Source organism: Centruroides vittatus, unplaced genomic scaffold (genome assembly GCF_030686945.1).
Source record: "Centruroides vittatus isolate TY-2023 unplaced genomic scaffold, ASM3068694v2 contig_417, whole genome shotgun sequence".
NCBI classification, from domain to species: Eukaryota; Metazoa; Arthropoda; class Arachnida; order Scorpiones; family Buthidae; genus Centruroides; species Centruroides vittatus.
This window is the reverse complement of record NW_027122227.1, coordinates 596398-609054: the sequence shown is the minus strand read 5'-3', so window position 1 is coordinate 609054 and position 12657 is coordinate 596398. Positions and strand designations below refer to the sequence as shown.

The 12657-nt window shown below is 33.9% G+C and overlaps 2 protein-coding genes across 2 annotated transcripts in view; one reads left to right on the top strand and one right to left on the bottom strand.

The window, feature by feature from the left end:
- Positions 1-3592: 3592 nt before the first annotated feature.
- On the bottom strand, positions 3593-5212 carry LOC136976632 (ankyrin repeat and MYND domain-containing protein 2). Its single transcript, XM_067271972.1, has one exon. The coding sequence runs from the start codon at positions 5157-5159 to the stop codon at positions 3927-3929; it is 1233 nt and encodes a 410-aa protein (XP_067128073.1). The 5' UTR covers positions 5160-5212; the 3' UTR covers positions 3593-3926.
- A 5632-nt stretch (positions 5213-10844) lies between these two features.
- The window catches only part of LOC136976631 (rab GTPase-binding effector protein 1-like), a 33194-nt gene continuing 31381 nt past the window's right edge, over positions 10845-12657 (top strand). The window contains exon 1 of the mRNA XM_067271971.1: positions 10845-10989. Coding sequence (XP_067128072.1) covers positions 10962-10989 — 28 coding nt within the window. The 5' untranslated portion in view covers positions 10845-10961. The remainder of the gene's footprint in view (positions 10990-12657) is intronic.

Below are 12657 nucleotides of genomic sequence, written 5' to 3'. Positions count from 1 at the left end.
AATTTTGGAGATTAAATTAATGTACAATACAAAATAATCGCAAATGCCAACTAGCAATTTAAACTCGACTAAGATAGGACATGCCCAACAATGACATGGCCAGTGTAAGTGTTGTCAACTCTAATTGAAACAAAATATCTAAAAAATGAAATAAAAATACCTAGATCTCAAAGGCTACATGCTATTATAAATTCTGTGAAAAAAAATATCTGGATGAAAAAATGAAACATTTAAATTTGTTAGGCCATATGCTATAAATTATGGAGGAAAACATCTAGAGAATGTACGTTAAAAGTACTTAGATCTATTGATAGAAACAAAATATTTAGATTGGTAACAGTGAGTGTAACAGAAGAGATTATTTAGTTGCCAAATCACCATTTTACCCAAGGCTGCACTATTTTTACTTCTTGTATATTCGGCACTTTTAAAATTTAACCCATAACTGGAAAAAAATGACAAACTGGCCGGGACACTGGGACCACATCATCAAACCGAGACATCTGCTATATGATCAGATATGTTCATCAAATGAATTAATTTTTTCTTCTTTTATGTCCAATTGAATGTTAAACAGTTTATTATGGATATATTTTTATTGTGTATTATCTTATTTACATTGTATTTAACTAATAATTATATAATAGTGACAAATATTATATTTTAATGACCATTTACTCTATGATGAGTAGAGCTAGGCCATCTAGGCACTAAAAATCATATATAGTAAATAGTTATAAAAATCATAACTTATATGATTTTTAGTGCTTAGATTTTTAGCCCATGGCAAATTGCCACACAAATTTTATAACATCTTGTTTAAGACATTGTACATAGATGATGCAGAAGTGCACCTCGGTAGTCGCTATTCATAGCATATATCACCATCTACATATAAAATGATTTTCTTATTTCTAACAATTTAGTTGTTTCTGAGCTTTGAATTAGGTGATATTATATCTGTGGCGTACTTGCCGCTATGTGTTTTGCGATGTAAATATAATTTGCATTTACATTTTTATTTATTTTTTAGATGTATTTGGAATAGTAGTTTACTTTTTGCAAATCCATTGCATAAATATATTTATTTAATGTTGTAGGTTTCAATAAATTCTTTGACTTATATTTTGAAGAATCTAGATAGTATAATGAAAATCTAGCCCTCATAGAACTTTGACCCAGCAGTTGGATTGTGCTTTAGAACAAGTTGTGAGAGAATTAATAGAAAAAAGAGATTACCATACTGAAACTGAGAAAAGAATGTGGTAAAAATTTCTGCAAGAAATAGTCATATAATCACTGTATGTGCTATGTGTGACAGTGAGCAACAGATGGAGATGGAGTGACCTATTTTTAATATCCCGATGCTTTATTACTACATTCGTTCAATAAAAAGTTTTAAGATTAATTCCATCTTATATTCGTATTTAAAAAAAAAAATTAAATATTGGAGGATATGAAGTAATATTATATATGCTGTGTAATAGCACCAATACACCCTCTCACAAAACTCTAAAAGGCAAATCTACTAAAGGGTTAATATGAAAATACTTAACATTAATGTTATACTTCTTAAATTTTGGTTTAATATTTTTTGAAATAATCTTTGAAAAATTTCAAAATATTCATATTATAGAAATTGAATCAATATATTATAAATGAATTTTTTGAAAAGAAAGTACAGAAACATACAAAAATATCTTGGTTAGTGCACTTAATGTAATCCAGTGAATTACTTCAATGAGAAAAATGATGATTTATTTAAAAAGGAACTTTTTTATTTTAAATATAATTAGAACTGACTTAATAATAGGTCAATAAAACCTACTTAAAGCCTGTTACCGGTGAGCTTCGTTGAAAATCGTTACAAACATTTTCGAACTATAAAGTTCTTCTTCAGGTAACTGACGACCGTTAATCGATATGCAATTCGAATAAAGGGATTTTATTCGAATTGCATTCGATTAACGGTCGTCAGTTACCTGAAGAAGAACTTTATAGTTCGAAAACGTTTGTAACGATTTTCAACGAAGCTCACCGGTAACAGGCTTTAAGTAGGTTTTATTAGTTTAATCTGGTGTAGTAGCGGTTGTCACGTAATAATAGGTCATAAAATCTGTTTGAATGAGGAATGATCAGAAAACCATTGGACAATTAACATGAAGGTTCCAATTGGAATTTAAAAAAGATAGGTGAGGAATTCAAGATAGAAGTAAAATTTGGTGAAATTTGGAGCATCGAGTTTTGTTTTGACTGGAAGATGGATGAGATGCAACCAACGGCACTTAGGTTACATATTACAAAATATTTTGTAAAACAGTTAATTTGTCATAAAATCTACAAGAGGATGAAATAAAAAGATGAATTGTAATTAATGATATGAAAAAAATGATATATTTTGTTTGCATCATTATTCATTATTGAAGTGCATGTAAAAATGTAAGATTTTTTAAACAAAAAAAATGGATGTGAATCTTATAATTTTAGATGTTACTTATAAGTGCAAACTAAACAAAACTTGTGCCCGTAGACAAAACATTTTGTCTGAACGATATCATTCAAATATCAAAAACAAGAGATCAAATATAATTACAAATCATTTATCAAAAGCAAAGATCATAAATAGGGATACTTGAATTGTAAATAAAAAATTTTGTATGTAGTGTATGTAAAATTTTAAATATGTAATACTGAAATAATTGCAATAAATAAATTTACAATTTCTAATATATATTTATTTATAATGGTAATACAGATCATGTCGTTATATTGAATAAAAATATTTTAACTTAGATTGAAAGGATTTCAAAACGAAATTTTTTGCAATTGAAGCATTTGATTTTATTTGACTAGAAATTAAACTTTGATACATACAAATTTAAGCACACAAAAATATATATTAAGTTTTAGATAACACAGCAAAATGTTAGATATCATGGAAGAATGTTTACATTTAATAAATTATGATAACATTGTGATTTTGATTACTACTACAACATAAATAATAGCTTACTTTTGTTGTAGTATATCATATTATGTACAATGCATTCATTACCAAATAAAATTTTTATTGCCTTTGCACACTAATATTGAATATAGACTGTGTTATACATTATATATAAGTGTATATGCCTACATACAGTCAAACCTTGATATGGCATCCTTGTAGGTAGCACCATTTGCATAAAATGACAATGAAAATTTGTGAATGGATCTTTCCCATAAATATTAGTAAATCCTTATCTGTAAATTAAATAATTTTTGCATTGCAAATAACACATCACAATTTTTACTCTCTCAAACTTATGTAATACTCAACTACATTTATTATTATTTCAGGTACTTCAGTTAAGCATCACATTTTTTAATACCAATTTCAGAGAGAAACAAATGGTAATACTAAATCAAAATTTGACTATATAATTACATATACATACACATATTGGTAATTTTGGGAATGTGACAGCTCCACATTTAACTAATCATTTTATCCAAATATTCATATATTTGAATAAAATGATTAGTTACTTCTGATATTCACAGTTTTCCAAATCTTGATAATCTGATTTAAAATTCTTGATCATTTATAATGATGTGTACTTTGTCCCGATTCATTGTGTTTCAAGTTTCGTGTATTTGACAGTATTTTAAATTTTTGGGCACCATTAATTTACAAAACACAATTTTAAATTAATTTTAAACATCAATTCATCAAAATTACAATTTAGTTAATTTTATATGCATTTTAAAATAGTAAATTTTCAACATTTACTTATTTATTAATTTTAACTATTAATACAACAAATTAATGTTGGCATAAATACAACTTTTTAAAATATTAACTTTTGAAGTTTATATTTTTCATTTCTACAATGAGTATAGTTTTATTTTATTTTTTTACAGGATTTAAATTTAGTAAAATTTTATCAATTTGTTACATTACAGTTATCATCATCCACTTTTGGTGAAATTTTTTCACCTTCATCTGCATTTGGTTTAATTTCTGCATTATCTGTTATTTTTACTGATTTCATTTCTTCAGTCATTTTTTGTTCTTTTTCATATTCTGCTGCCATTTTTTTACAGAAATTTTTGTGTGTTATCCAATGAAGTTTTTGGCAGGTTTGATTGCAGTAAGAAGCCTTTTTACATGCAGAACAACGTCTTTGAGGCTTTGGCTCACCGCAAGTCAAGCAAACGGAATCATTATCGCAACCTTTTTTCCCTCTTACTGCATTTAATAAAATAGATATAGCACTAGGTTCGTCACCAATTTTAACTGGTGCCAAAGTACAAACAAGCTGTTGCAAAAGTGCACATTCTCTATAAGGAAATTCCTGAAGACACTGACGTAAAAATTTTTCTAATTGAACAAGAAATCCGTCTTCTTCCCTACCTTTCAACCAAATTTTCATCAATCTCTCTAATATCTGATGACTATCTTTACCTTCCTTAAGTTTCTCTTTATAAAATTTTTCGACGTATCTCACAACAAACGACAAATGATGAAACTTCAATGCCAGCAATTCGTTTGTATCTGGTTTCTTCATTTCTTTTTCGCACAAGGATTCTAAAACTCTAGTAGCCTTTCTCCCTTCCAACAGAGAGATATTATCGTGCAAATACATAACCAATCGCACTGGATGGATATTGGTCTGAATGACCAATTTATACAACGGATTGGCTAGATGCGGAGGTAGCATGGGTTCGGTCTCGAGACCGTGAATTTTAGTGTAATAATCGATTTGCTCTTTAGGAATAAAGTTGCTGATGATGCTGACCACATCATGATTTCCTACAAAAGCTGCCATTTGAGAGGCTGTTCTACCAACAGAATTAACAGTTGTGGTAGAAGCACCGTTTTCTAACAACAGACTGACAACATCTAATTTACCAGCCAAACTTGCAAACATTAATGTAGAATATCCAGAATTGTGATAATTAGCATTGACATCCGCACCTCGATCGAGCAGTAATTGACACATTTCGTAATTTCCGCGAAACGCTGCATGTTGCAACGGCGTCATTCCTTGTTCATCTAAACAATCGATCTTTATATCTTGATCGTTTAATAATTGCTTTATTTCTTCCACTGAATTAGCTTCAATTAGCGTGTAGATTCTCTTCTCTTTTTCGTTTAATTGCATTTTAGAAGACATTTCTTCGCGTTTTATTTGTACAGCGAAAATGGAAGAACAAACGTCCGAAACGTTTGACGCGTTGCCACAAAGCACACAGTAAATATTTCAAAGTTAGTTTTAAATTTTAATACCAATTTAATCACTAAATTATTTACTCAAATGATTAAATAAATTTAAAATATATTTTAAAATTGGACTAAATGTATAAATTAATTTGTTATAACCATATTGAATTGACGGCCGGATAGAGTGCGACTATGCAGACGCGAATTTAGTAGCGAGCGATATACCGGTAGTTCTCGCAAAGGAAAACCATGCGCAAGCGAGAAGCTAGAAATATCGCTGGTTCTCGCACATATCTGACACGGTTTGATATTTATCGCGTCTCGCCTCTTCTCGCCACATATTCTCGCAAGCTCGCGTCTGCATAGTCGCACCCTTAAGGTGGAAGCCTACCGCTCTGGGGAACACGGAATACAATCCAGAAGAATCGAAAAGTCCCAGGAATTTTTTTGGGGTGCTCCTTCCTGGATATGTCGAGGTCATTGTGGTCCTGGTCGAACCCGCAATGGGCTTGATATGAAAGGTTCTCTTAGTACCCACAGGGCATGGCCGGATGGCCGAGCGGTAAAGGTTAGCAGCCTGCCGCCCTGGGGGACCCGGGATCGAATCCGGACGGGTCGAATAATCCCCAGGAATTTTTCGGGGGGTGGTCCGTCCGGATATGTCGGTCCCCGTCCCTCACCACCCGGTCGCCCCATTGTGGGCCTGGCCGAACCCATAATGGGCTTGCTATAACAGGCCCTCTTAGTGCCCACAGGGCGGAAAGAGTTTAAAAAAAAAAAAAAAAAAAAAAAGTACCCACAGGGCTAAAAGTTTAAAAAACAAAGCTATAATGAAGTATAGCCATAATAGAAGCATTTTATAAAATAACTCCTAGACAAGTTTATATGTTAAATATCAGTATGTATTACAGCGGTATCTTTATCTATAATCTGTATCTATAAAGGTTAAATTGTTGTTATTATCCTTTCATATTAAAAGTTCTATTAGAACGCTTCCAACTGAGCATACCATCAAAAATAGACAAAGAAACCATGCCAGTAAGTGCAAGAGACTGATATGTAGAAACTATTGTAGTGCTCCGCCACTATTTGTTCGTTTTTTTTTTTTTTTTTTTTTTTGTTTATTTGTATATATTGTATATCATTAGACTTAACTTCGCGTCACTGTATCGGGTTATTATCGCGTTATTACTGTATCTAGTTATTTTCGCGTTATTGTGTATCGGGTATTATTTTATCGCGTTTTTTTTGTAACGGGTTCTCTTTTCTTTGTTTCGTCATTCTTTGACGACACGTGTCCCCTTTTGTTCCACCTTTGGGGGATGCGTGCAAAAGGGGCCTTGGATTGGTTGCCGAAGGATCACGTGGGAGACGGCAACAGCGAACGATATATATAGAAGGTCCTGAGGTAGAAGGGCACCTTTTTTTCCGGATCTTTGGAGGCCGAACGCTGTCCGTTGTGGAAGACCTGTATCGAGCACGTGAGCGAGGATCGGGGAGCCCCGGAGAACAAAGGAGAAGTGTTTCAACAATCGAACTCCATCGGAGCCGTAGGAAAGATTAATGAACTAAAGTGAATCAGTACAAACGTAGGACAGTCCAAGGTACAATCCTGAACAATTATATTTTTCTCCACGCGGGAATTTTGTCAGTACACTTGAGGCTGGAAGGGAATTTGTATGTAAGTTTTCTTTGTTCACCAGTTGGTGTTAGTTATTAATAAACACGTCTTCTGTAAGCCGACTTCTCTCTCCCTTTTTTTGTTGTAGACCGGTAGACTTCGGTTTTACCTCAGGGTCTTAACACTATACTATCAGGATATCTGTCCCGGGCCATCTTCGATCGACCATCGAAGAACCACATCGACGCCCAGGACATCCGAACAGTTGATTGTCCTAAAGCAAACTATTTCGTACATAGTGTAAGTTTATTTATGTTAAAATAAACGGTTTTTATCAGATACTTGTTGTCTTTGTCTCTTCCGCCACCACGCACGTACGAATGAACCCTAGACCAGTGATTCTCAAACTTTTTCAATCCACCGCCCCCTTTGTCTATAAAGTTATACCCAACGCTCCCTAACCAATTTTCTCTTGTGTGAGAAAGGATTGGAAACATTCTTAGGAAGACTTTTCTATGAATCTCACACTTTGTGCTCTTACCGTACATTGTTCTCAACATCTGGAAACCATTAAACGCAATGTTTTCTCTTATCCGTTTAGCAGAGAAAAGGGAACGGCTGTCAGTGACCCCAACTTTTTCCTTTGGTCACCGTTCAGTACCCTGCCTCCAGTACCCCCTAGATTTACTCACCGCCCACAAGGGGGCGTTATCGCCCACTTTGAGAAACGCTGCTCTAGACCATTACTGACCCGCAATTAACCGATTGCCCTGGAAGTCGGCCTTTTACAGAAACACAGCTTCCCTATCATCACATGTCACGGCACGCCACTGATGTAAAATAATTTTTGTATGGGAATGTAATCAGGAAACATTAACGACGTCATATACTATAGTCTAGACCGAGTGCGCTGTTGATTTCAAAAAGGTTTGCCACCCCTGCGTTAAAGTTGATATATTGTAAGTGTTCCCCGACTTCAAAAAGATTGAGTACTACGGATATAAGCCCATAAGTTCAGCATGGCCAACAATTGGATGGCTGGGTGGTGAAGGACGGGGGCCGTCATATCCGGACGGACCATCTTGGGGATTTTTCGATCCCAACAGGTAGGCCGCCACCTTGACCGCTCGGCCATCCGGCCAAAATTATATTACATTAATAATTATTAATATACTGGCGATCTCGGCGCCACTGACTTCTCAATTGGTAGCCTATCATTGATTGATCGGGCTGTCGACTTTCTTTAAGACTCACACGAGAAAACCCTCCCTTGTTCGTTCCACGTGCAAAACAACGTGTTTCAAGATGACAAAACGAAGATTTCTCTGTAAAATAATTAACTCTTTGTGGTTACCGTTAAGACAATGATAAGAAATATGTTTAGAAAAAGTGAATGTTTATGAATTTATGTAAATTTAAAACAGGATAAGTAAAAAGTTGCAATGGAGAATGTTGTTGCTAGAACGAATTTACAAATTGTCAGCAATAATTTAATTCATTAATTATACATTAATATAATTGTGAAGAATTTGATTTATAAATTGCAAAAATTTCTGTGAAAATATCAATATACCGATTGACGAAACAATAAACAATCGACAATACAAATAATAAGAATGTAATATGACAATCGGGCGTCTTATTTGTTGGACTTCATTTAATGTGGAGAGACGAAATACGCGTCTCTCCGGACTAAATGGGGGCGGAAACCCAAATCCTCCGAGCCTTACCTCCTCGTGGTGCCCCCGGGGTTATCTCCTTTCTGCCGCACTCCCGTGTGATCTGACCAGGACTTTTTAACTTTTAACTTTTACTTTTAACTTTTAACTTTAACTTTTACTTTTAACTTTTAACTTTAACTTTCTTTCTTCCTCCTGGTCGGTGTCGGGCAGTGGGTCAGATTGGAATAATGCAAACAAGGCAGGGGTACTCCTCCCCGTCGTGTCTCCACCTTGTCGTGGTGGGGAGGCTTGGTGATCTGTGCTGCAGTGTCTCGATGAGATTTTTCGTCAGTGTTGCGGCCAGATCCAACTAAGAGAGACACATGCCTGAACTTAGAAGGCACGATGCAGAGGTAGCGTTCTGCCTCAAATTTAAGTACGCCTTGAAAAGACGTATGGCTGCTGACAACCACTCTTTTTATTACTGGAATTTTATTACTTCAGTGTTTGCTATAACGATGTTTTACCTGTACATTAACCGTAATAATTTATTTATTTCAAATACAATAAAAAATGTCGTTGGACAATAGATTTCACTTTGATTTCAATAAAAAGTAAAAATACCCTTTAAAAACAATTTAAAAGTCAAAATATATGCATAGTAGCAGATGAGCCCAGCGTTTCTCGGGCAAAAAGTAACGATAGCGTATGATTAAGATTATTAGATTATAGTCGATCTTACCCCTTTACACCGGGGAAAGAATTTTGGAAATTTCCGTGGACCCTGGTCCTAAAACGAATTAGTTAAAAAACAAATGACGGACAATCTACTTAATACTAAGTTTAACATATTTAGATTTTTACAGCTATGGTGAGAAACGTTTAAAATTTACAACAACTCTGTCTCGTTCTTTGAGGTACACTAGTGATGCGACAAGAGGCATTTGACATTGACCGGTACTGGTACCCTCGGGATTTGGCAATCACACACTGCACACCTACCTGGACCGTCTCTGATTCCATCATTAGCAACTCGTATCGAGCTATTTGACTAAGTGGATTGTTTTAAAATTTAAAAAGAAAAGAATGTTTCATGTTAATTTTATGTACGTTTCTTTACAAAGTTACATTTAATTATAATTTTCTTTAAAAGTATATTAATACAATTGAACAATATATTGTACCAGGTATGTATATCCACAGCACATTTTATTTCACCGAGTAAGTTTTTATAATTTATTTTTAATTTTAGTCCTTATATCGTGGCTAGCGATTCAGAATGTAATTGTGATATTAAAAATACATTTAAAGAAGTCTACAGTTTTTACTGGCTTATTGAACAAATGAATACGAATGGACCTTAGACCAGGGATGGGCAACCTTTTTCTATGTAAGGGCCACATTTTAAGACTTTTGAACTGATGTGGGCCGCATACAAGAGAAAGAGAAAAAAAAAAAATGTTGGGAAATCAGAATTATTTATTCATATATAATTATAAATTAGCATAGGTATACTTAATTTAGCTTCTGGAACTGATGTAAGCGTAATATATTGGAAATATTTGGTTAAATATTCGTCACTGCTAGTTTTAAATTAGTTTCGATGTGTCTGTTAGCCGGTTTCTTGTTTTAATTTTTACTAAATTCATTGCGGGGAAAAACTATTGACATACTTAAAAAATGTATATTTCATAATTCAAGTTGCTGACTTGCGGCTCGGTAAGTATTATTTTGGTAAATGTAATTCCTAAAACGGCTCTTTACGAAGAAAAGGTTGCCGACCCCTGCCTGCCCTAGACCATCACTGACAAGCAATTAACTAATTGCCCCTGAAAGTCGGCTTCTTACAAAAACACAGCTTCCCTATCATCAAATGTCACGGCACGCCACTGGATCATTGATCAAAATGTACTAATAGTTTTGAAAAACGACCGAATGGACGAGCAGTTAGGGTGGAGATCTACCGCTCTGAGGGACCCGCGATCAATGAGATCCGGACGGATCGAACAAACTAGTTATTTTGTTACCCAGGACGGAGAGTGGCCCGTCCGGGTATATAGAGCCCCGTTTCTCATCACCCTTGCTTTCATTGTGGGCTTGGCCGAACCCATATTAGGCTTGCTGAAAAAAGCCTTCTTAGTGCCCATAGCCGGAGAATTTAACAAAGTGTCCATAGAGTGAGAAGTGTTAAAAAAAAAGACTAATATTGTATTCTGTTCAGTGTAATGAATTTTAATGCTGAAATTTTTATAACATTCAAATATCTTTATTTTTCTGTCGATATTATCATTTATTAAAATTAAAAACTAAAAAAAAAAAAATTTTAATTAAATATTGAAATGGCAACACTTATTGTAGGAGGTGCGATGCTAATCATATCAGGATGGGATAGAAGTGGTGTTTGTATTTTGATTTAAAACAATTTTTCTTTTATCAAAGCTAAACGTTATGCTAATTTCCAAATAAAGTAATTATGGAACCATTTAACCAAATAGCAGAAGGTAAAACATATGTAATTTTTGAATATTTTTTTAATTACATTTTTTATTTTCGAGAAAGGAAACACGCTTAATCATTATCAAGCGTGTTTCCTTCTCAAATTGCATAGTCAAGTCTGATAGTTAACGTCGATTATTCAGATCTTAGGTGACGTCTGATTTCGTAAGCATTGGTACATGTGTACTTGCATTTGGTTGATGTTATAGCTATCTGCTGAAAAATTCAGATAGTGATAATTTAGTCTGCACCTGTCATTTTGGAACAAGTAAATTCGTTGACAACTCCATTTCTCTGTTTGAAGTGTAATGATTTTGTTTGATCATTTCTTGATGACAGAGCATGAGTAGCATGTTATGATACTAAGCATGAATAAGGTGTGTTTCAAATTTATACGACACGAAAAAATTAAAGTGAAACACAAATTTGCTGCATTAAGCGACAAATGTTTTATTAAAAATAATATGGATTTACATGTTTCTACACTGCAAAAGAAGAATTTTAATCAAACATTAACATTTTGTCACTGAAAATAATGTTTATGAAACTCTTATACAAAAAAACTGTTACATATTTATCCGGACAGGTTTCAAATTGCAAAGTTTTCTTACAATTTAATGGCCAATGTAACCACCATTTAACTTAATTACATTAAATACTCGATTAGGCATTGTTTCAATTAGATTCTGAAGGAATTCAATCTTAAGTTTATCCCAAGTATCTGAAATTGCTACCTTCAAATCATGAATTGTGGAAAACTGCTTTCCATTGGCATAAACTGTACGAACCGTCATCCCCCAAAGATTTTCCATCGGATTCAGGTCAGGGCTTCTAGCAGGCCATGTCATCGGATTAACATTTTTACGTTTAAACCACATTTTTGTTGATTTAGAGGTTAGCACGGGCATTGTCTTGTTGAAAGATCCAATTTGGTCCATAAATATTTGGTCCAGCTTCCAATAAATGATCTTCAAGCATGCCTTGATACTTCTTTGAATTCATTCTTTGAGTTATAAATGCTAAATCTGTGGTTCCGTTGAATCCAAACGCACCCCACATCATTATTGATCCCCCACCCATTTGGTGTTTTGAAAAAAATTGTTTTTCAGTTCTTAAATCGTGCCAATAATACTTCCAACCGTCTGGACCATCTAAGTTGAATTTTTTTTCATCACTGAACAAAACTTCAATCCATTCTTCGGACCATGTCATGTGTTTTTGTGCCCAATCAAGTCTGTCACTTTTGTGCTTTAATGAAAGTGGTGGCATTACGGCTTTTTTTCTGAATTTTAACATTGGAGATGTATTTAAAACTCTCCACACTGTTGTGCTGCTACAAGGCAAGTCTAATTCTTTTTTTATTTTTCTTACTGATGTTTGTTTTGTGGAGCAAACCTTGATGATTTGTCTACAATCTCGAGGAGTAAGCTCGGGTTTTGGACCTGTCTTGAATTTTGGTACATCCTTGCCACGTCTTTTTGATAAATAATCACCAACAGTTGATTTTGGACGATTTATATATGCTGCAATTTCTCTTATTGACTTGCCTTGTGATTTATAGGCATCAATCTTCCGTTTTTCATAATCAGATAAATTCTTTGTTCTACCCATTTTAGAACATTGAACAACATAAAGAATTTGTATTACAATTAGATATGTAAGCTAATTTGCAT

Excerpts from the sequence above, each read along its gene's own strand:
- LOC136976632 (XM_067271972.1), bottom strand. The coding sequence starts at position 5,159 with ATGTCTTCTAAAATGCAATTAAACGAAAAAGAGAAGAGAATCTACACG.